General features: G+C 39.1%; 1 protein-coding gene across 2 annotated transcripts in view; it reads left to right on the forward strand.

Annotated features, from left to right (window-relative positions):
* The window catches only part of LOC145988527 (beta-glucuronidase-like), a 33301-nt gene extending 7499 nt beyond the window's left edge, over positions 1-25802 (forward strand). For both annotated transcript variants that reach the window (XM_083123426.1, XM_083123425.1), the window contains exons 2-13: positions 1627-1839; positions 7001-7180; positions 8284-8459; positions 9680-9822; positions 10911-11110; positions 12396-12539; positions 12787-12959; positions 15145-15288; positions 16180-16264; positions 21952-22128; positions 23460-23598; positions 25607-25802. In XM_083123426.1, the coding sequence (XP_082979552.1) occupies positions 1645-1839; positions 7001-7180; positions 8284-8459; positions 9680-9822; positions 10911-11110; positions 12396-12539; positions 12787-12959; positions 15145-15288; positions 16180-16264; positions 21952-22128; positions 23460-23598; positions 25607-25737 (1887 nt within the window). In that variant the 5' untranslated portion in view covers positions 1627-1644 and the 3' untranslated portion in view covers positions 25738-25802. The remainder of the gene's footprint in view (positions 1-1626; positions 1840-7000; positions 7181-8283; positions 8460-9679; positions 9823-10910; positions 11111-12395; positions 12540-12786; positions 12960-15144; positions 15289-16179; positions 16265-21951; positions 22129-23459; positions 23599-25606) is intronic.
* The last annotated feature ends 315 nt before the right edge of the window (positions 25803-26117 follow it).

Below are 26117 nucleotides of genomic sequence, written 5' to 3' on the forward strand. Positions count from 1 at the left end.
AAGATCATTAGCCTTTTGCAGAGAAAAGTTTCTCGCGACCAAGTATTGCGCAAGACAAAGTAACATCAGATATTCAGCTGTCCATTGTCATTGTTGCTATTTTCTGTGCGTGACTCGGAAATGTAACGACAACAATTACAATTTGAGTGTTATTAACCCTCCGTTTGGTTGTAATACAATGTTCATGACCTTTTCGAAAAATGGTTGAACTCGATTTCAGGATTTCACACTTGGAGCATTTCATTCATGGAGGACGCACCTCCCTCTTCCCAAACGGGCAAAGTTACTCTGGCAGGTACTCGGTAATATTTGTCCTCCCATTAACATTCGCAGCGATATTTCATGTCTACATGAGGAACACCACCATGAGTGAAGTTAGAAATGAACATTTCAGTCGACATAATTCTGAAGGGATTAATTTTGGTTCTGGACAACAAGGTTCGTGGATATAATTGTCCTCCAGGGAAAAACCGCAGGGGCTTATTTCAAACATATCCAATTTAAAGATATTCTACAGTATAAGATGATAATTATACGTGTTTGTGTGTATGCATATTCATACGAACATCCTTCTTCCAAAGAATGAAACATGTATTGTCCAGCTTAAGTAGTAATAAGTGGTGTGATAAAATGTGAAAATCATAATAATTTAGTGAAAATTACTACTTAAACTGATAACACATGCATATAATTTTCGTGAAGGATGTTTGTATTATACACACCCTTGTGCTTGAATGCCTATAAATGTATTTTACATGTATAAAACAAGTGTTTAGCACAGACTGGTATCCAAACTTAATAGATTTTTTTAAAAATTGTTCTCCGTGTGTATCGTAAAGCTTGCACTGAAAACAGTACGAGTCGGAGATGCAATGCAGTAGAGTCTCGATAATCCGACGATCCCGACCAGCGTGGCGGAGTGTTTAGCACATCGTGCTACGGCGCCAGAGGTCCCGTGTTCGAATCCCGGCCTGGGCATTAATGTTTGTGAGTGTCCATTCATCAATTTCATCCCCATTTCCGCAAATTATCCAAAAGTGGCACAAAAAGCGAAGTAAAATAAAGCAAATCAATCAATCAATCGATAATCTGATGTTCCGTATCTATACTCCGAGGGGGAAAATGTCTATTTTTTATGGTAAATGCTCAAATAAGCGGTGAATATACTATTTGGTATGCTGGTTCAAACATTGGTTTTCGACTCTCCCGAGGTTTCCTCATGACAATGATATAATGAAAAATATTTAAACAATGGCCAAGTGTCTTCTGCTTCAGAACGTTGCAGAAAACCTCAGGAGAGTCAATCGCTATGTTTGAACCAGCATTCTCTTTCCTGTACCAAATAGTATATTTACCGCATTGATGCCAGTATTCGTCCATAACTTTCCTCAGGCACTAGGCAATATGTTTTTAAATACGATCTTGCGCGAAATTGTAAAAGCTTATGTGTAAAGTTGTGCCTGCTGCTGTAAATATTGTTACAAGATTTTCTGAAGCATTTACGTAACATTTCCCTTAGTAAGAATACTAAAAGTGAATGCGTCTGTCTAAAACAGACTTTAATATACCGAATTTCTTTGCTTTTTGACACAATTGTTTGTCACGACAATAAAATTTATTTTATAGATCGCTTGTCGCTAGATCATGGTTCACTCGATAGCACTCTTGCTGTTATTCTGCGTGTGCGCTGTTGACGTCGATGGTGGTTCCCTCTATCCGAGAGAGTCAGAATCAAGGGAAGTGAAGAAGTTGGATGGGATCTGGGACTTTAGGACCTCTCCTGCCAGCGATCAGGACATTGGTTTTGACCAGGGGTGGTTTTCAAGCAGCTTACGATCGGTGAGTCAAAGCAAACTCTCTCATTCTCACACATATATCCACTAGGGATGGCCAAACGGATCCGGATCCGAAAAATCCGGATCCATTCGGACCCGGATCCGGATCCAAAAGTTACGGATCTGGATCCGGATCCGAAAGTTCCAGATCTGAATCCGGATCCGAAAATTTCGGATCCGGATCCGAGAGTTTCGTATCTCAATCCCATTATAATATTACCACACCTTAAAAGGTATTATGATCTTCGATTACAAAGAAATTTTTCATTAGTTAGTCCTACAAGAATTTTTTTCAAGTGTTGTTCCTAAAATACTTTGCTACGCATCGGCTAACACACTGGTGCACAAAAATAATCTTACTTGTTTAACATAAAATGTCAGAGGTGATTTTGTAAATGCCATTGAAACGAATATGTATTCATTCGAATGTATTGGAAATGAAAACACACATAAATGTGAGACATTCCATTCCAGGATGAAACCTTTAACACATATAACAAGATAGAAATGTTATACAAAATTATATAATTGTTCTACAGTTGCAGTTTTACAAATTAAAATAAAACATTATAATATATGCAGTGTTATATAATTACAAAGTGTAAGACTAACAAGGGAGGTTATCTAAGTGTCCCCCTCCGATTTCCACGAAACTTGGCAGGTGTATAGTCGAATCCGGGAAAAATGCGCCCGGGAAAAATGCGCTCTCGCAATAAAAGTGGGAAAAATGCGCCCTGCCAAGAGTAACTACATTAGAAAGTGGGAAAAATGCGCCCAGCACACATGACCTTCACCAACTAATCCATTTCTAACGACCGCCATGTTAGGCAGATTTCAGTTGTATATTGGCATTTATCTTATCCGTATACTTTCAAGTTAAGAACTTCGATTAAATTATTTATACTTAATTGTTTTCATAATTCATGTATATATTTACGTTTTATCTTATATTATTCGCGTATTTTTGCAATATTTATTCAGAATTTATAGACTAATAATTATCCCAAATAATATATGCAACGTTTTCATTGTTTTTCAAATCCAAAATGGCTAGGATTATTTCTATCTTTCACGCAAATTTTGTTATTTAAGCACAAGTTAAATACATTTCTTCTTAATATCGATTTTTGTTCAACAGTGTACAAGATTGAAGTAATTTGTCTTCGTTATAAACTAAATCTCTATTTAATCACTTTTTTATGTGCAAGGGCAAATATGATTTATTTGATACAATCAGTTTAGTTATTTCTATATAGTTTAACATTGTAATATTATAGCAAAGTATTTCTCCCTCGTTTTCAATAAAATATCGTATTCCTATTGGCTGTTTATGTTAGGAGTGGGGGGAACCACGCTTCGTGTTCTTGGCGATGTAAAAACTTCCACGTTGGCATTTTTAATTGTTGCCAACCTGAACTTTAGCTTACTATCGCTAATTAACATTGATGTGTTATATAAATTATCAGTTTTTCTTGTGTTATTTTATGTTATGAGTTTGTATTGTAAGTTAGAACAATCTGTTATGCTGCTCCTCGCGCTTGAGGTAGCAGTTGAGGTCTTGCTATTAACTGTGAAGGCGGTGCGCGGATTCTCGTGTTAAATAAATTGCTTATCATTGCCTGCGAGCGTGCATGATCCAACAAATTATAACTTTTAACTTGTGCGAATCAGTATGTACGTGCGCGATTTGTGATTAAAGATTTTGGACATTTTAATTATAAAGTATTTTGAATTGTATTTACTATCACGTGTCGCAATTCGGTGGTTTCCTTCCTGGAGGAAGGGTGGATCGTCTTAATCCCGATCCCTGGGTGAGAACTGGTGCTCCCAACTGACCAGCCGGAGCAAGGAGCGGTGTGTTGCCAATTCGGATCTCCATACCCTGGAGTTACGAGTGGTGGCACGTTGCACATTGAAGGGTTGGAATTCCCGGTTATCTAACTCTGTTAATTTGTTTGCTTCAATCGCACACCTGGTAAGCTTTCCAATGAATCAGTAGTCATTACCAACCCATCTCTGGCATAGGTAGATGAAGGAGACGAGCAGAGAATCCTCGTTTTTGGAGCTCTTTTCTCTTTCCTGACAGCCCCAAGCCTGTGTTAAGTGTGAGGGGAAGCTGGATAAAAGTTGTTATAATCAACATATTATCATATTGGTGAAGGTAGTGTGTGCTGGGCGCATTTTTCCCACTTTTCATTGTGGTTACTCTTGGGAGTGCGCATTTTTCCCACTTTCATTGCGAGAGCGCACTTTTCCCGGGCGCATTTTTCCCGACACCGTATAGTCGGGCCCAAAGGAAGAAATACGTGTTTTTTTTTGTTTCAGCTAAAAAACGGTTTTAGGGGGCAAAACCTTCTCAAATGTCAAGATGAGGACAAATTGAAGTGAGGATCTGACCCCTGTGTCCCCCTCCGATTTCCATGAAACTTGGCAGGTGTGTGTATAAACGAGCCCAAATGAAGAAATACGTGTTTTTTTTGTTTCAGCTAAAAAACAGTTTTACAGGGCAAAACCAACTCAATTGTCAAGATGAGGACAAATTGAAGTGGGGATCTGACCCCTGTGTCCCCCTCCGATTTCCATGAAACTTGGTAGGTGTGTGTATAGTCGGGCCCAAAGGAAGAAATACGTGTTTTTTTTGTTTCAGCTAAAAAACAGTTTTACAGGGCAAAACCAACTCAATTGTCAAGATGAGGACAAATTGAAGTAAGGATCTGACCCCTGTGTCCCCCTCCGATTTTCATGAAACTTCGCAAGTGTATAGAGGGGCCCAAAGTAAGAAATCCTTGTTTTTTTTTTGTTTCGGCTAAAAAACTGTTTTAGGGGACAAAACCAGCCTCAAATGTCAGGATGAGTACAAATTGACGAGGGAATCATCTGACCCCTGTGTCCCCCTCCGATTTCCATGAAATTTGACAGGTGTATAGAGAGGCCCTATGCCCCCTATTTCTTCCTATGCCATATTTACGTCGTTTCGGGGTCAGATCCCCACTTCAATTTCTCCTCATCTTGACATTTGAGGAAGGGGGGCCTCTATACACCTGCCAAGTTTCATGGAAATCGGAGGGGGAGACTTAGACCTCCCTTGTAAGTGTATTAATTAATTACAAATCGCGCACGCGCACACACACACTATATATATATGTGTGTATGTATTTATATTATATATATATATATATATATATTAGCAGGTAACAATATGTTGTAAGCACATTCTTACTTTCCAAAGAAGCGCATGTGGGATGGCAAAACGGATCCGGATCCGAAAATTCTGGATCCGGATCCTGCCGGATCCGGATCTGGCCATCCCTAATATCCACGCATATCACAAATCATGGACAAACGTAATCATTTAAGGATTAAGGGAGGATGATCACTCAACAGTAACATAATAATTATATAATAATATTTTTTCAATATGTACAATCGTTTACAAATTAACAAGGATCTTTCAAAAGAGTGGTTCAAAATTTTCATTTAGCATCATCCAGGAAATTAATAAATGAATATGCGAAATTGGAAAATATTTCCTTGAAAAAGGTTTAGATGATAAAATGAATAATATAGATTTTAAGAAGTCAATATGCTACTAGGCGCCATTTTGGTATTAGGGGGGCGAAGCAAGAAATGAAGGAAGGAGGAACTTTTAAGGAATGCGTTATGGCTCAAGAACCTGTCAAAATTAATCTTTCTCCTGTTTTTTTTCCCCCGAGGTGAACGAATTTTAGTCCTTTGTTTACTGGGATATTAATCTAAAGCTGGATAACCACTCTCCTTGGCGTCTAAATATACTACACTATCCCCTTCACGTCAATATTATAACTACCCACCTTCCCATGGTTTTAGAAATTCTCGAAAATGACTTCACTCGAATTTTAACGAATTAAGACTGTTTCCTTCTTAGACGCATCTGTTTATTTCATTCCATACTAAAATAGTATTTTTGTATGTAAATTTGATCGCTTTACTGTTTTTGCTTAAATTAGGATCTCAGGTTCTAAAATTGATTGAGAACTCATAGAACTGAGAATTTTTCAGAACTTTAGACAGTGAGAGGTAGTGTTGCATGTACAGTCAGCGTTCATCGGCAATAACAATGGGACAACAATGATTCTGAAATACTTGCTTTCCCTGCAAGGCGTTGTGTGTGTTCAGTGATAGAAGATGCAATTGAAAAATTGCTATTAAAATCGTTTTAGGATTTTACAAGTCGCCTTGCAAAGAATCTAGGTGTCCCATTTTTAATGTCCGTGACTGTATATTAAATATTATAAGATTTTGAGGGCGCATATAATAAGGGGTGTCTCAGAAATATTTTCGTTTTTAAAACTACTGAAATAAATAATTTTTTTGTATAAACATAAATTTATTACCAAAAGAAAGCTTAAACATTAAATTTTAATTTGTGGAAAAGAGTATTGTACAAATTCATGTTAACGCACGCAGTCTTAACGATTGGTGAGGATCCTCACTAACAGACTGGGGCACACGATCAACGTTCCTGTTCGATCTCCATGACCTTGGACGGTTTACTCGTCATAGTGCTTCCAGTGTTTTCAAACTTTCTCACCCAATATTTAATTAAATTTGCGCTTGGGACGTTTCTAATTCCTGCCAGGTTATAATGATGCCGGTACAAACGACGCACAACAACATAAGAACCATTATTTTTATAAAACGCACGAACACAAAAAAGCACGTTTCTGCCCCGTAAAACGCTCCATGGCAACTATATATTAACAATGTTGCCAAGACTTTGCGATCTATCTCAATTCTCCGTAATGTGCGAATTGCCCCAGAGGGCGGATTCAAAAACGAAAATATTTCTGAGACACCCCTTATATACATAAGTGCAGCGGCGTCCATTGAAGATATAAGACACTGGATTTTTATTACACAAGACAATGAAATGATGTAATATAAAACAAATTTAAGAGTATAGAACAATAGTTTTATCTTTCGGTTCTTACTCTACAATGTACTAGAAACATAAAATGCAACCTTATTTCATGTACACGGCCTAAATTTATAGGTTAAGTAAATACTAATTTTGTCTTAACTGTAACAAACTTTCATTGTGGCAATGTCTGAAAATACTGTGACAAGTGTAGTTTTACTTTGATTTTGCTTCTGGTTAGTAACTTTGCTGTTCATCTCTTGCGCAGACTGGAGATGTGATTCCGATGCCAGTGCCCTCTAGCTACAACGACATCACCCAGAACATCACCCTGAGGGACTACATCGGCTGGGTGTGGTACGACAGGGAGTTCTTTGTCCCAAGCAGCTGGAGTAGCGGACTACGTGTATTCATTCGCTTCGGAAGCGCTCATTACAACACACAAGTGGTACGTTAAGACCTGCTTCAGACGAAAACATTTTCCTTAGCCGTTTTCTTAACATTTATACCATGACCAAAAGGCTACCGTGTAAAGTGAACTATCTTATGGGATTTCAGATACCATGGAATATATGGCTTTGCTCTATTTTCGTAACGTGACCAATCAGAAGCGAGCTCTAGGTCACGAGTGCATATGTAATGGAGGCCGCGTGAGATGTAAACAACGTATCACTTCAAATTTTTAAAACACGATAACTATTCAACCAAGAGGAATAAGGTTTCCTATTAAATGGTTTTAGGTACAAAACAATGGCGCTGCTTAAATACATACATTATAGCGTTTACTATACACGTATGGAAGAATATTTTAGTTGTTTCAATTGTGAACACCGTGAACTCACCATAGATGGTGTAAGTAGACGTGTCTCTCCTGCTTGTATTATTATATATTGCAATCGCAAATTAAATTAAATGCTTCCGTGTAAAATACTATGTGCTATAAGATTTTTGGAAGCATTTACATAGCATTTATGCTAGCAAAAATATTAAAGAAAATGCTTCCGTCCAATGCGGGCCTAAGCCACTGAGGATAAAATATATCTTTGGAAGTTGATAATGTTTTGCATCCTGTGCTCAGGGAGGTAGTAGGGAGCTTGAGTTTTGCACGATCCTTAAAATCGCAGCCTTAATTTATACCGACTGCAAGAACACAAGGTATCGCTTCACAGATTTAGATTCCAGTAAATGTTGAAGAAAGGGATAAATAATGATGGCCCAAGGTCACAGCTGTGAGTGTATCACAAATTTTATTTCAAGCTCATTACCCCTACGAACAAACATTTTCCACTGTAAGAACGATGTTAATGTAAACAAAATCCACGTGACTTTAAGAAATAATTAATTTCACATAAATTAGTTGTTATTGTTGTTATTTTGCCCATGAGTATATTTTCTTAGTTGTAGAGCTTGTTATGTAAGGTTCCACAACTACCTTCTGCGGAGTAATATTTTGTGGCTAGTTTTATTTTATTTCTGGTTCGAATATCATAGTCGAACCCTGTCGATTATTTCTAATCACCCTGTGTTAACCACAAACATGCGCTCTTACAGTGGGTGAACGGGAAGGAAGCCGTGTACCACAGCGGAGGCCATTTGCCCTTTGAAGCTGACGTCACGGAGTCTCTGAACTACGGAGGAAGCAACAGAGTTACTGTTGCTGTCAACAACACCCTCACCCCCGAGACCATCCCTCAGGGGACGCTCCAACGTCACGACGACCCTAACAGGCGAGTGAGAATAGTAGCTTCTCCTATACTAAGAGCTTTACAACCGTGCGTTTATCTATTTATATAGGTACAGGTTTCTTACTTAACAAGCACTCCTGAGAATGTAAGGTATATTGACCTATTGGTAGAAAAGTCAAAGAAATTAATCTACGGCTGGAAAGGGAATTGACCTCTAACTGAAAAAGTCAGGGAATTTCATTTGAAAACTTGAAAAATCAGGGAAATTAAAAATAACAATATTTTGCTCATTCTGGATAGGTATCGGGTGGCCAGAATTAAAGTTACCCAACTCAGAGCCCTCTGTAGCCTGTTTCAGGCATCGTAGAACTCTGAAATTTGGTGAATCCACTATGCAGACCATGGGGAAGAGGATGGCGATATAGAAAAAAAGTTCAATTTGCCACCACCAGGTTGAAATGTGGCGCTGTACTTCCATGATGGGTTGTACACAAATAATCACGTTAAGTGATTTAGCTGAGTTATTGATTAGAAAGACATTTTTAGTGGCTGGAAGTTGCGAGAAAATAATCTCTCGTTTATTGCAAGATTGCAAGGTAAAGGCAAACCCATAACCAATTGGAGCAGTTTACGTCATTATTACAACCCATCATGGAAGTACAGCGCCACATTTCAACCTAGTGGCAGAAAATTGAACTTTTTTATCGCTATCCATGGGCTGCATAGTGAATTCACCAAATTTCAGAGTTCTACGATGCCTCAAACAGGCTACAGAGGGCTCTGAATTGGGTAACTTTAATTCTGGCCACCCGGTATGTGTTACTCTAGTGATTTGTTTTTAATTTTAATATTAATGTTTATATATATCAATTTGAAACATATAATTAGTAAAAACTCGTTTATCCGAAATTTAAATAAATTCTAAATACACAAAACATTTTTGTCCTTAGAATCAATATTTAGCGTAGACAAACTATATTTGTAACTTAATTGTAACTGTAATAATAACATTATGTTCTTGTTTCTTGTGTCATATTCACTGCATTTTTTAATGTACAGGATGTGTTTGACACAATATATTTCGTATTATCCGAAATTGTGTTTATCCGAAACGGGCGCATCAATTATGATAAATGATTTCTAATTCTTCGTGTATTCCGAAACATTAAAAGAAATCCTAATGAACACCAATAATACAAGTATTTTTTTCTCATGGATAATAACCACTATGCTTAAATGAAGGTGTAAAAATTTCGCTTCAGATATCCTCCTGGTTACGTCATCCAGAGCTACACTTTTGACTTCTTCAACTACGCTGGCATACACCGATCGGTGATTCTCTACACGACGCCGGAAACCTACGTGGATGACGTCACCATCACGACGGACATTCAGGACTCGACGGGTTTGTTTACTTCTGGGTTTTATCCAGAATATTCCACCTGAGGAGAAGGTGTAATTTCGGTTTTTAGGAAGTGTAAAATTAGCTTTGTAACGAAAGTGGGCCATTAAAGTGGCCTACCCTTTGGTAGGGAATGTGTCGAGGGCGTCAGGTAGCTATAGAACAGGTTGATCACAAAAAAAGGTACAAGTAACAAAAAAAAGCAGAAGGCTTGTTATTTTTATTGTTAAAAACAGAAGTAGAGTTCAGTTACTATTCGAACAGAACGACCAAAGTAAATATTGCAAGCGATGGAAAAAAAAGTTAAAATGCAGGCACGAAGTAATTTTTTATTTCATATTCCATCATACAATCCAAAGAATAAATGTCTCCACAGTTTTAAAAAAATCCCAAAGTTAGAGTTTATGTGATTACTACAAATTGCCCCTAACTTTTACAGATTTTTCTGTGTGAAAGTTGATAACAAAATACAATAACTATGCATTTCAGTTCATTGACTGTCGGATCCCACTTGAAACTGTAGGTCCAGTCCCGATTAGCCTATCTGTGCATAAAGTAGACTTAAAACAACAATTCAATCAATCAGTTCATTGACTGTATGAAATGCAAAATATAATGAAAACCAGCAGTGTTGAATATTCACCCATCTGGTGGATCGACTAGAAGTGTATTCCCAAGAATATAATAATAATAATAATAATAATAATAATAATAATACATATGAAATAAAGTTGGTTTATTTTATTCGTTTATAACAAAAAAATAATATTATTTAATATTATTCAAGTTTTATGGCCCGACTCCCCTACAAAACTTTCTGGCGACGCCATATACAATTATAAATTATAGGCGACACTAAACAGCGATTTTCATAAAATTCCATAACATGAACTGAATATTGCAATTCATTCCACCAGTCTAAGTTTGATAAATTGTGTAGTTTTGTTAAACAAATGAGAGGGGCTTTAAGTGTTGCCAACACCATCAGGAAAAATTACAGTGGTCATCAAAAACATGTCCATTTTATTTAAACACCCTGCACAAACACGATTATAAGCCTGTTGCATAACCTATCTGATTTAACTTTACAGGCATAGTTCACTACGATGTGTCGTACGTGAGCTCAGGAGCCTCGGTTCGAGTTCCGACGGTGTCAGTCTCAGTCCTCGACAGAAACGGAACGGTTATGGGAGAAGCCACTGGCGAAGCTGGAGACATTGAGGTTGAGAACGCGAGGCTGTGGTGGCCATACTTGATGAGCGATGACCCTGGGTATCTGTACACATTGGAGGTAAATGTGACCGATTTTATTGGCCTTTTTTTTAATGGGGAATATATCTACAGATACGACGTTAAGCACCGTACTTGGGAAGTAAGGCTTGAAGCTTTACCAGGTGAGTTGTAAAAAGGATTCAGAGCTTTCGAGAGCTAACGTCACTCTCATCGTCACACTTCTGCCCTGAAGAAGAGGATGACGTTAGTTCTCGAAAGCTTGGAATCCTTTTTGCAACTCATCTGGTCGATAGCCAGAGAGAATCTTTTCAATGTACTACGTTGTCTATGATGATGATGTAACTAGGAAAATAATTACCCCACTTGAGTTAAGGTTTCCTCACAAAAAGTACTGTTTTTAAAAGGAGAATTAATATTTGCAAATAACGTACAAGTGGGGTCTCTCTCTCTCTCTATGCGGCCTTCCCGATGGCACATTGGTAGCGTCGTCGCCTTGTAATCAAGAGGTCCTGGGTTCGATACCTGGTGGAGGCACAGAGTGGTTCGGATCCCACTTTAAACTGTAGGTCCAGCCCCAATTAGCCTTACTGTGCATAAAGTGGACTTAAAACACCAACTCAATCAATCTCTCTCTTATCTTCGTCACTGTCTCTCCATGACTCCCTCTTCATTACTGTCTCTCTCCGTGACATCCTCTTTAATAACATAATAGCAAGGCACGTCCAGAAAGTAGTACCTGTTTGATAATAAAAAAAAACGCAATAAGTTAGTTGAACAAAACCTTCTGAAAGTACACACCTTGAGCTATTTTTCTACGTAACACCCATGGCAATAAGGCATTTATTGCACCGGGAGACAATTTCTTGCATATCCTCGTCATACTCTTATGCCGCCAGTTCTTTGGCGGAAGGATACTGTGTCAGTAAGGATATGCAGGCAGCATCCAAGGTTGCCCGACATGAGTCAGTTGTGCTTCTTTCAGTCTTTCTGGACGTGCCGCGTAATATAAATATACGAGGAGAAGCCATAAAGTAAGGTTCCCTAACAATGTTCTATTCCAATCGAGCTGCTTCTTGGCTGAGATGAAACTTTGATTTTGATTTGTAGCGGCTTGCAATGTCAGTTTCACTTAAATCTACCTACACTGGTGAACAGAACATCAGGTATTATTTAGGGAACCTTATTTTCTGACTTACCCTCGTAATTTCTACTTGAATCCAGTAACGACACGAATACTTAAACTAATCTGATCTCAATGTGTTCCTGAAATCACCACATTGCGAGTTGACAATCGGTTGAGTCTTAAGAAACGACACGGATAACATTTATTTTTCCTCCCATAGGTCCGTCTGGAGAGTCCCGACACGGAGTCAGACGTGTACCGGTTGCCATTTGGGATAAGGACCGTGAGTTCGACTCCCACGGAGTTCCTCATCAACGGGCGACCTTTCTACTTCAGGGGCTTCGGGAGACACGAAGATTCCGACGTAAGAACTTCCCTGTTTCAATAATTTGCTTAAATAAATTGCGATCTCGCATCACAATATTACAAAGTTAGGTACAGATAAGAATTAGCACAAGGTACGTGTAACTTGATTCGCCTACCATTGATAACGTCATATAGCTATTATATGACGCAGGCTATTATAATGAGGCAGTGATTAGAAGCGCAAGATGAGCCGACCTGTATGTATTCATTCTGTAGTGAGTAAAAAAAAGAAAATCTCGTTTCAGATTCGTGGCAAAGGATTGGACCTGACTCTAGTGGTGAAGGATTACAATCTAATCAAGTGGACTGCAGCTAATTCTTATCGAACTTCGCACTACCCTTACTCTGAAGAAATCATGGACTTTGCTGACGAACAAGGAATTGCTATAATTGATGAGTGCCCTGCCGTTAACACGGAGTGAGTGTTCTTTCTGCAACTTCCATGTTCATATATCACACTAGTTCACGATAGTGATGCCAGAAAAATCACAAGATCGTCATAAAATCACCACGATTCATAAATAGGAATCACCACTCTTGTTTGTAATTGACACCATCGTCATTCTTAAGTGATTAAAGAACAGTGATTTCTAATTGAGAAACACAACTGTGATTCAACGGTAGTTTTTTTTTTTTTAAGATTTTAATATTTATCGCCAATGCTGCCTTATATTGCCAGCGCTCTAAATTCAACAACTTTCAAATCTCTCTCTCTCTCTGGATTACATTTTCATTAGGGCATCGTTTCAGCTATAACTTGGTTGGTATAAAAAATTCTACTATAGTATTTTGTGTCCACCATAGTTAATAATTTTTATAACTGCTAGATGCCTCGGGTGATTAATCCGAGAGCATCCTTAAAATGGGAGGGGGGGTCAAGGAGGCAGTGCTCCTACTGGAAAACGAATATCAGCTTAAAATTAATATTTTACACACAATTTCATTTCGCACAATTAATAATTACCTAAATATGTATGTATGTATGTATGTATGTATGTATGTATGTATGTATGTATGTGTGTGTATATATATATATATATATATATATAATATATATAATACAAATAAATACAAATGTACAAGTAAACTGGTACAGGAACACAAAAACTTCAAACTGAAGCAGTCCTTAGAAAAAGTCATTTGAGCTAAACCAATCAAGACGTTTCAAGATTGCACAAGAAAACTGGAAAATACACTTGATAGGGTTTATGCGCGGAAAAAATATTTGATTATTACGAGGGTGGTTCAGCATGCTCCGCCCCTGGCCCATTTCCAGTGATAGTAGAGACCTGTAATTTTATATGTAACATTGTTCATTCTTTAGACTAATATCCACAAAGTTTCAAGAATTTACAACAATTTGTCTTTTCGTTACAAGTTGATGATCAGTAAGAAGTGTAGCCACATGTAAAAACATGGAAAAATCTGAGGTCCGAGCAGTGATAAAATATTTACTCAAGAAAAATTTAACACCGAAAGACATCCATGCAGATATGGTGGGAACTCTTGGTGACTCTAGCCCCTCATATGACCTAGTGAAGAGATGGTGCCCTGAATTTAAATGTGGTAGGCATACCTGTGAAGATGAGCATGGTGGTGGCCCATTTGCAACGGTGACCACACCAGAAATGATTACAAAAGTGCATGACATGATTTTGGCAGACCGGCGAGTGACTGTCCGCCATATAGCAGACACATGTGGCATCTCAACTGGCAGTGTGCATTCAATTATTCATAATCATTTGTTAATGAAAAAGATCTCTGCACGTTGGGTCTCGAGAATGCTGACGGTCGACCAAAAGAGGACACGTTGTGTGACAAGTCAGGACCTGTTACGGACAATAAAGGCTGACAAGCCAAAGTTTCTGAAGAGATTTGTTACAATGGATGAAACGTGGGTTCACCACTTCGATCCCGAAAGTGAACACCAAAGCATGCAATGGAAACATCCCCATTCTCCACCCCCAAAGAAATTCAAGGTTCAACCATCAAAGGGCAAAGTGATGGCATCTGTGCTCTGGGATGTGGAGGAATTATTTTGATAGATTATCTCCAACAAGGAAAGACAATCGCAGGTGTTTATTTTGCAACCCTAATTGAAGAATTACGTACTGTGTCATCAAGGAGAAACGCCGTGGAATGTTGGCCCGTGGTGTGTTGTTCCATTGTGACAATGCTCCCGCCCACACCTCCCAAGTTGCGGTGGCTGCAATTCATGCAGCAGGGTTCGAAATTGTCCCTCATGCCCCTTATTTTCCAGATCTGGCCCCCAGTGACTTCCACCTGTTCCCGAACATGAAGAAACACCTTCGTGGAAAACATTTTGCCAGTGATTCCGAGGTTATGGATGTTGTGAATGCTTGGTTGCAGGACCAACCAAAATATTTTTTTTCTGCTGGGATTGAAGCACTGGAAGGCCGATTGGAAAAGTGTGTTAATGTTGCAGGGGGCTATGTTGAAAAGTGACAGTGATTTGGTTTTCCTACAAGGGTTCCTTCTATGTCAGAGGCGGAGCATGCTGAACCACCCTCGTACTTGTCACTCTTAAAGGAGTAGCCATCAAAAGTGTACTTAATTATTATTGTTGTCGATTGGTTTTACAGTAATTTCGGCGACGAACTGCTCGCGAACCACAAAAGAGCGATGGAGGAGCTTATAAAGCGGGACAAGAACAGGCCCAGCGTTGTCATGTGGTCCGTCAGCAACGAACCCAGGACCGCGAACACGGAGGCAGGTCCTTACTTCGGGTGAGTCAGTTTTATGTCAGTCCATGATGTCTTCCCGTAGCGTCGATGTTGAATTAATTTCTCAAGTTCGTTTGCCCTGTCACTTTATCCTTCCTGTGCAATTATAACATACTCCCTCTGTCCCATAATTATAGTCCGGTATGCCAAAATGGTGACTTTTTATTTATGTTCTTTTGGATACTTGATCGGCAAATTTGTACTGATCCTTGAGTAATAACGTTGTATGGTTCATTCCCGCGTTTAATTTTCTTCTTCTGTATACACCAATGTCACAGTTTGCCTATCGGACAATTATTATGGGACAACAAACAAGAGTGTACAGGACAATAAACAGTTACGTAAGGCAACTGAACGTAGTTCACAATTTGCTCGCCAGATGACAAACTCTTAGATGTGTTCGGTGGTGGTCTCTGTCGGCAAGTGAGGTAAACGAGCCTACGTTTCTAGCATTGTCATTTCAACTGAACCGGTTTTTCACAAAATTGTGTTCAAAAAATTGAAGTACCGAGGTTAATCCTAAATAATAATAATAACGTGATGCACTTATCTATTAGTTTGTCAGTCAGATGCCTACCGACTGAATGAAAAACTTTGATATCCTTTGATTTTCTTGTTTTCAGTCTTTTAAGTTTCAAAACACAAATATAAATGTCTTATTCAGGATTCGAATCTGCAACCCCAAAACTCGTAGCGCTGACCACTCTCTATATGGAGGTCGACATCAGCTACGGCTGCTACTACAGACTCTAAATTACTTCTTAATGTATCATAATTTAAGTTTGAAGTGTGTCTCGAGAAGAAGAAAACTAGATACAATTACAAATTGTGATACAAGCATTAATTACCATGCACTTATAGAACCTATTCTTATGTTGTTTTTTATCTTTATAGGGCTGTAATCAACCATACTAGGTCATTGGATCCAACAAGGCCTGTGACTTTTGTGACGGCGCAAAGTTATTCAAACGACAAAGCTGTAAGTTTTAATTGTTAGACAACATAATTTTGATTTGTGTGTTAGGCAAACCATCCATTACTATGTTAATTAATTCGGCTTTCCGTAACGCAGGTTCAAGAATTCGCGTGACGAAACAGAAAAATTAAAGGAAATTGTGATGGACATTTTACCCACACTTATCTACGAGGGTGATTATACAGTGGGATGCACAAGTATTATCGGCAAATTGTCCATAACTATATTCATTAATTTTTCTCTTCCATCCTACGTGTTTTTTAAGAAATGAATTATTATGATTCTGGTGCAGAGGGTTGTTTCGCGTTTTCTTTTAATTCTTGAAGCACTCATTGCATAGAACGAAGAGGATGAACATGGTGATATACAATTTGAGGGTAATACTTATAAATCGAACTGTACCACAGCCTTCTACACTCCTAAAACATGAAGTAAGAAACAACAGTTTCTGGTAGTCGCCTGTCAGTTACTGTGCACTGCAATCGCATTAATAAGTATGATGTCTTCGGTCAGAAGTAAACGTTAGTGCAGAGGTAATGTTATAGTTATGCGCATGTAACTGCAATAAATTATGCTAAAATGCAATATGTAGGTCAGAAGATTTATCTGGTACAGTTCCGCCACTAAGTGGGCTGCCGTCTGTTGGCTGCTTGTTTTCGCCAAATGTACAGACTGTTTCAAAAGTCGCGCAACCCAAACTTTTTTCGCCTGTAACATGAAAACCGTAAGAGATATTTACACTAGGTTTTCTGCATTATGTAGCCTCAACCATGGAGATATGTTCCAATGTTTAACGTTATTAGTTTATTCCACACTAAAATTCTCTAAATAAATAACTAGCGGAAGTCAGCATTATTTTTTTGTCTCTAGAAATGCTCTTTTCAGTGAGAAAAATGTAAAATAATTTTTTTAAGGATCATAATTAGCCTTCTGATGCCTGATGCCATGTTAATTTGCCATTTGCGACCAATATGAGTCATGTGCAGCATTTGATGGGTTTGGGACTAGCGATTATATAAGGATTAAATTAGAAAGTGTCATTTTAGGGGCATATGACCTTAGCTGGCAACACTAGAAGGTCGAAATTTTGTTAACAGATGCAAGCACCTTGTGCCTAAATATTGGCCATACATTTACATGAAAAGTCAACCTTCCCCTCCGCTATGTATGAAAATGAAGTGTGTTCAAATTTCCCTCGCAAAGGAAATGGCGACCTCTGGCTGGCAGAGATGGAAGCACGTGATGTCGCCACCGCTTCTCTTAGTGGGCGGAAGCATCACGTGATAGCTGACAAAGCCTTACAGCAGACAACACACCACCGAGTGGCGGCAGCGGTGCCAAGATAAATCTTCTGAGGCATAATTCAAGCAATATTTTATTTTACACCTCACTGGTCTGACAAGCAAAATTTCAAATTACGTTGTAAATTTATATGTAGCATTTCACATTTGCCCTCTTGAGTTGGCAGTGAAGATTTATTTACGATTTAGTGTAATTTACAATGAAATGCGGCTGTACACATCATCTTCGGTTTGGAGTGTTGCATTATACAATAACCTTGAGAAACGTCGATATTTCTGTACTATGTGCTGTGAAGTTACAGAGGATTTTTTCAAATATTTGAAACTATTTCAAAACGCGGCTACTAATATGGTGCCACATTTTGGGTCACTGATTTTCAGGAACAATATTCATCCTACTCTTCCTGCTTTTCAATTAATGTACTATGTTTCTTGGCAATTATTATACAGAAACTATTGTTACGTTAAACGTGTAAAATCACATGTTTCACCTTGCTATCTTATCTCTCCGAAGAATTTAAACACGTTAGTTGACTCTGGACAATTGAGGGGTCTAGTGAGAGAGGGAGCTATGCCACAAATCTTGAAAATTTTATTTTTTGCCATTTTCAGTCTTCTCCTACCATCTGTCATCTATCATGTGAACTACAACCATGTGGCATAGCTCCCGCTTGTTCTGCAGCAGATTTTCTGAGTTCTTGAATACGTCCACATCAGCATTTTGAGTGAGAGAAGGAGCTATGCCACTTACTGATGGTGTCTGCAATAGGAGTGGCAGAGGTTGTGTTGCAGTAACCGGTGCAAGATTTAATATCCAGTGGCGTAGCATGGACATTTCGGGTAGGAACGCCAAGTCCGAAGGAAGGGTCGGCCCTTTTTTGCTTAATACGTAATTTTCTTATGAAATTAGTCGCCACAGGTATTATTTGCTTGAAGTCAGCTGGGTTTTCAATAAAACATCATCCAAGCATGTTTTAGCTAGAAAATTAGATGCCTCACTATGCCACAAATGTTTTGAACTCTGGTGTTTTATACCATTTTTAATAAATTTCTGCATGACGCAAATCATTAAAAACCTACTTGAATCACAAGCGCCTCTGCAGAACAGTAGACGTCATTGTTGTGGATGATCCAACTACTGATTGATTTGGTTTATTTTACTTCGCTTTTCTACCACTTTTGGTTAATCGCGAATACGAATATGAGTGATGATGTTGAAGAAGGGACACTCACAAAGAACACCTATGCTTACGTCGGGATTCGAATCAGGGGCCTCTGTCGTCTTGGCGCGCTGTGCAAAACACTATGACACGGAGGTGGGTGCATGATACAACTATCGTACACTCTACTGACGTAACACCTGCCGATTAGTAATTCAGACCACTGTTTATTGCATCTTGGAATGGTGATAAACATTTTAAAATAATTTTGTCCACAGACCATTCGATGTTAAGAGTTTTCAAATTAATGCTAAATATTTCCATTGACACAAAATTAAGCAGTTAAATACTAACGATATAATAATGATAAAAATAGTTTTGCGGGTTAAGTGGTAGAGCAGGCACAGGCTGAATGAACTTCTACCACGAGGACTTCACCAAATTATTTGACAAAAACTATGTTGATCTTTTAGTTTTTAATACACATCGCTGTTCGTGCGATAAATTATACAATGCAATGGTCATTAAGAAATGGTATATTTGAGTTTGGTAAAGTTACGTCAGTCAATATTGCTTATTGTAGCATCACATAGCACGAGTGGGACGAGCGCGAAGAACCGGGTAGGAATTCTACCGCTGTCGTCTACTTCAGAAAGCAGGAAGGGTCACATGAACCAATCACGTAGCCCTCTGCTCCATACGCTGGCGTAAGAGAGAGCATTTGCCCGCGTGCTGTAGATATCCAAGCTTCCCCTCCAGAAAGACAGCAAGGAATATAGAGTTCTTTACGCCGAACCTGCCCGGCGTCCAGGCAGGAAAGGCATTAAAAAAAAAATGCTGGAACGAGTGTTGTTAGTGGAGCGTTGCAAGCGGTTCGCAAAAAATAGCTATTATAATGCCATGAAGGTCAGACATATATGATATTAGTCAAGATTTACTTTATATTAACAGCATTTACGTATCTTTGAAATTTTAGATCAGGGAACGCCGAGCGTATGGGCGTATGGGCGTACTATAACGCTACGCCACTGTTAATATCAGCCCTGAAGTTAAAAGATCTCATGGCAATAATGCCTTATATTCCTCCAGTTTTTCATGGTCTTTACCAAAAACTAAAATCCACAGAAACAATGGACAGTGAAGATCCTCCAAAACACATATGAAGTTGTCTTTATGTAGATCATATGTAACCCTGTGAACATGATTTACACTCAGGCAAAAGTATTTAAGCCTTGTTCAAAGTATTTGATGTGCTAGATTGATTTTTTCACATGGGTATACTACAACAATATACCATACATATTCATAATAAATGGTATTTATATTGAAATTCATATTTTTCCTTTTGAATAATTTACTTACAAATATGTTCAGCAAAAAAAAATTACTCTTTGTTATACAAATTATGACTCAACGCAATGCTTTAGAAAACTCAATTTATTTCCATTTCTTGTCAAAGTGGCATAGCTCCCTCTCTCATTAGACCCCTCAATTGTGCAAAATTTCGAGTGATAATTTAATTGAAGAGTTTCATTCCTGTTGCCTAATGCTGTGAGTATGTGTGTTTGTGTGTTAACGTAGTAACGCAATGGTAAATATCAAAATACAAACAAACCATCTGAAACACTAAGATGATATGGCCCTGGTTGCATGGGAGGAATTGGAGAAGGAAAGACCATCCCCTGGCGAATGGCAACGCCTGCAATTTTTACCACAAAATCTAAAGAATTTACTTTCTTGCATATGTTGAATCGCCAATTTTTGAGTGATGATAACCAGCGACAGGGTCAGAACAATGGAAATTTAAGGGTGAAAATATTTTCTTGAGGCTCTCACGTTTAACATACTCCTAAACACAAAGCAAGAAATGCATTTTCTTGTGCTAAAAGAGTGTTTGTTGACCTTGTCTTTCTTCTTCACTGGAAATTGATTGATTGATTGAATTCAAAGTTTTGGGTGCGTCGGAACTTAAGGACATTTTGCACCCTTCTATGTATACGGGGAAATATCCCCTTATCTAAAATTCTGACTGAAAACGTTAAAACAAGGGGTGTAAAAAGCCCCTTGGGAAGAATTGAAAGCGCAAGGTTGTAAAAAGACCTGCACAACACATTAAAAATTCAGAATGTATTAAAAGCTTCCTCACAGACGGTGGAAGAGATCAGTTTTTCGCAAAAATTTAAAGACATTTGATAAGACACTGTTGTCATCACCCAACAGGGATGACTAAACGCTACACATTCGGAGGGTCCAGCCCTTGCAGCAAGTTGCCATGGGATAGACGGCTGTGTCCAATACGCAGTCGAGTTAGAACTTTTTCTCGACGAGAGGGACGGGACGAAGAACGCCAGGCACCTATGTTGGCTTAATAGCGTGAAGCTTGTTCCCCCTTTCCGCATCCCACTCGTCCTGCCAAGTGTCAAAAGGGCAACAACGAGAATCATTCGGCAGGTCGCTAGCTGGCAGCAGGTGGGCGAGAACGTCGCCATCTGCATCAGCAGACTTGGCGGCAGCATCGGCTGCTTCGTTCCCCTGGATGCCCACGTGGCTAGGGGCCCAACAGAAGTGGACATCGGCAAAGGCAGGAAAGAGTGGTAAAATTGAACGGGACTTGTTCACACCCTTTCCTCCTCCGGCTCCGTTTCTGAGGACAGCAGATATAAAAGATAGGGGAAAGTCCCTTTTCCATCCAAATTTCCCTTCACAAGTCATACATATATTTGTGACCAAAAACTCAATATGCTGACAAAGGCAGGATTTATTTAATTTAAAACATAAACTGATCGTTACGTTTCAACCTTCTAGCACAGTCTTCTTCAGACTCTGCACAAAGTACAAATGTAACAAGGTCCAAAAACAGGACGATATAACAAAAATAACTTCTCTGCAGACACAAGATAATTAGAAATTTGTTTATCTGGAACATTCCTTTCCAGATGTTCCAGCAGGTGGCCTTCTTCTGTCAACTGTTGTTTCACCTGACAGGCGATTTTGATAAACATTTCCTTTCATGTGGCACGTGTGGTTGGACTCCTTATCTAACTCTCTATTTCCTTATCCTTTCTTTCTTCATTCCTCTTCCTTCTTTTCTCCTCATTCGCTCTTGTCCTTTCCACTCTCTCTAACACCTTCTTCCTGTTTATCTTATGAATATATTTGTGGTTTTATGTAAATTAAAACTGAATAGGGTTTTAAAAAAACTGATCCGTCTTTCCTTTCACATACGCAGGTGCAGTATGTGGACGTGATATGCTTCAACCGCTACGACGGGTGGTACAGCGACTCTGGACATGTTGAAGTGACAGCTCTGCAAATGGACTACGAGGCAACACAATGGAATGAGAAGTTCAACAAGCCAGTCATGGTAGCCGAGTATGGGGGCGATGCAGTGTCTGGGATTCACACGGTAAGTGGCCTGCTGCAGTTGTCATTATTACAAGCTCGGACTCATCAGGGGCTTGTCAAACGTACTAGCTCCGATTAATTGATTGATTAATTTGGTTTGTTTAGCCTTTGTGTCACTTTTGGCTAATTGCGAAGATGGGGATGAGTGGTGATATGATGAAATTTATGAATAGACACTCACAAACACTCATGCCCAGGCCAGGATTCGAACCCGGGACCCCTGGCGTCGTAGCGCGATGTTCTAACCACTCCGCCACGGAGGCAGGCGTACTAGCTAGGAAACATCAAGATCAGGAAATGTTCGTTCCATAAAAACCAACTGAAATATGTATCATAATAATACGTTGTTTACTCCTGTATTGGCTGCACATCAAAGACGAACGCAAGGTAAATTTTTTTTGTGTAAAGAAACTTGTAATGTCGTAATTTAGAATCGTGTAGTACACTTACGCGAGCCTCTTCGGTATAGAAATATGCTCGTTATTGATTTCATTTATTGCGAAGAAATTATTTGTGCTCATTTGTGGAGTGAGATATGTAGTTATATCTTTCTCATTAAACTTAAATATTTCATTCTTCTGTGACACAAGGACTCACAATCTTCAAAGTACAGTAGTTGTTACAAGTGAAAATATGGGCACACTCGCCGCCATCTTGTCACCCTGACTAGGCATCAGGGGACGGCGCCAAACAGGCATGTGCTCCATGACCAGCGCCAAAACCTATAGACATGGCTATTTGTTTCAAGAAGAGTTATTAGAAACCAGATATTTCAATAACAAGAGATGGAAAGAAAGGATTGTCGAAAAAGAAACATAGATGGCAGAACAAGATGAAATAATATAAATAAAATGGAGGATAAATATCAATTTAGTGAAAGTCGATATACAATAGAAATATGTAGCTAGATGAAAGTAATGAATAAATAGATAATAGATAGAAAGGAAACTTGAATTGGGTTTCATCATTCAACGAGTTAAAGCGTGTAGTCAATCGATTGGCAGGCATAAGGGAGCAATAACTTTGGGGACTCCCGAAACAATGAATACAGAGGTTGAAATGCTTGAAGTATTTAAAACCAAGGCTATTATTTTCCTCATTTAAAACAGTAAATATTTAACATGATCAAGGTTTTATGGGAAGTGCAAAGTTGAGTGGGCGCCAATAAATCCACCTCGCCCAGGTGTGTGAAAATTTTATCTTGAGCCGCCCCCTGCTCAGCATGTTTGGCATGACTCATGTTAAAAAGCCCACGTTTCAGTAACTGGAGGTCTGTGTGAAAGCACGTAGATAAAGCAAAGGGTGACGTGGACTTTTGTTTCCTTCGTGCAGAATCCAGCACACATGTGGACCGAAGATTTTCAGGTTCAGCTGATAGCAGAGAACCACAAGGCTTTCGATAAACTAAGAGAGAAGGGATTCTTTGTCGGCGAGATGGTGTGGAACTTCGCAGACTTCCAAACAGCCGAATGTAAGTAGTCAGGTTCCATTCTTGCTCCTTGTGTTAGTTCTGTAGAATTGAAACCTCTTCTCGTGGCAACCGGTTTAATATGCAGGGTGTCCGGAATGGGACTGACGGTTTTTAAAAGTGTGTGGTTTTAATATGGTTAGATATGGGGAAGAAAGAAAACATGCATTTTGAAGGAAAACTCAAAAAGTTTTATTGGTATTACTTACAAGTCATTGTAACTCAGTATAACTCCACGTGAGCTCCATTTGTGATTCGGAGAATATCCAGCCTAAATTCAATCTCTATCCACGTATTCTGTAACATCTGAGGGGTGACAAAAGCAATCGAATTCCGAATACGGATCATCAGTTTTCAAGGTTACGAACCTTTTCACCGTAATGCACAATGTCTTTCACATACCCCCACAGGAAAAAGTCCAGAGTGGTTACATCAGGGGACCGTGCTGGCCACCTAATTGGCCCATCACGGCCTATCCAACGTTCCGGAAATTCCGTATCAAGATACTCCCTCACTTGTAGGCTCCAATGTGGTGGGGCACAATACAATTGGAAAATCACTTGAGGTTGCAAATGTTGTAATTGGGGAACTGCAAAGTTTTGAAGCATGTCTAGGAACACATTTCTTGTTATGGTTTTCTCAATGAAAAAGAAGGGGCCTATAACTTCATTAAGTGTTAAAGCGCACCAAACATTCAATTTTGGACTGTCTCGGGAATGTTCCACATACTCATGCGGATTCTCAGATCACAATATCTTAACATTGTGTCTGTTAATACAGCCAGACAAGTGAAAAGTTGCTTCATCTGAGAAAACAATGTTCGATAGAAAATTATGGTCATTATCAATCTTGTGTAGAATTTCATTGGCAAATTCTAATCTTTTTGGCTTGTTGTTAGGCTTAATTTCTTGCAACAATTGCAACTTATACGCACGCAAACGTAATTGTTTATGTACCACATCGTGCACAGTTGACTTTGGAATTCCCAAGTGACTGCTCGCTGCGCGAATTAACTTCCTCGGGCTACGTGTGAAACACTCTCTTATTGACTCCACCCGTTCGTCTGACAGACCACGATGAGGTTTCACTACACACCCTGCCGATAAAAATTGTTCCTTCCACGCCTGGATACTGTTGCGTGATGAAGGATTCTTGTGGTAAACACGTCGGAAGTTTCGTTGTACTTGAACAACACTTTTTGTCTCTGCAAACCACCACACGCATTGCACCTTTTCGAGTACCGACGCCATTTTTCGTTTCGGCGATACTAGCGCAGTCACCGGCAGTCGTACAACTATGAAAATTTGTTGAACAAAACTTTTTGAGTATTCCTTCAAAATGCATGTTTTCTTTCTTCCCTATTTCTGCCCATATTAAAACCACACACTTTTAAAAACCGTCAGTCCCATTCCGGACACCCTGTATTTATCTACCTAGGTACGTATATATCCTGCAGTGGATAGAGATTTCAAAGTCAACCAATCACTGGTACACTGTTAGTGTATTGTTTATTCGTACCTCCATTCAATGTACTGTATCTGTGCTCTTTTGTCAGATCTCCTCTCAATCACGAATACATTTGTCCGTTTGTAGTGCCAGTCTGAAAACCCAGACTTCCCTCCCTTTCTCATAGAGTTTTAGCTCGTACTTCTGCACCCTCTGACTGCTAGCTTAGAACTCACCCCAATCTCTCTCCTCGCAGATATTTATTCTCATTGATTTTACTAAGCAAATGCAGAATCAGACCTCTTCCTGGTTTTCGCCTGTTTACGTGTTTACGCCGCTGATGACCAGGAAGAGATTAAGTAATGTCTGACACTGATTGCCAAGTTCCTGTCTGTCTGAATGACTGGGATTTGGAAGTTCATTGTAATGGTATTTCTAATTTATTCAATAGATTTTGTGTTTGGAACGTGATTTCTTCTCCAGTTCCATATTTTTCTCGCCCGTGTCTTCTGAGTTTTCAATCCGTTTCAGATCATTCATGTTGCCTACTTTTGTCTCGTTTCAGCAACCAGCAGGGTTGTTGGTAACAAGAAGGGCATATTCACAAGGGAGAGGCAGCCCAAAGCATCGGCTCACTTGATACGCAAGAGATACACCGCTCTGGCTCAAGCCATAGACAATGTCGTACTGGCATAGGTACGGTCACCAAGAAAGCAGATCCTTTAGGAAACGTACAGCCTTTTGAGTTTCAACAACAAATAAATTGGATTAATTGTGAGGTTGATTTTTTCACTTACAATTCGCACACCAGGAATGGATGTTCATTTGAATTGGTCGACTCACCTGTGTCGTCTATACTTGTCATCCTGTATACTTAAATTGGTAGAGCAGGAATGTTTAATAACCGGGAAACAATATGAACATCTTCCAATTTCTATGTTGGTTATTTTAGGTTACTCTGAAGCATATTGCTTGATTACGACGACGACGACAGTGATGCAATAGTGGAATAAACAAGTATAAGTCCCCTTTATGGATACAGGGCCTACAGTTTAAAGTAAGATCCGAGCTACTAC

Source organism: Lepisma saccharinum, chromosome 6 (assembly GCF_977018435.1).
Source record: "Lepisma saccharinum chromosome 6, izLepSacc3.1, whole genome shotgun sequence".
Taxonomy (NCBI): Eukaryota; Metazoa; Arthropoda; class Insecta; order Zygentoma; family Lepismatidae; genus Lepisma; species Lepisma saccharinum.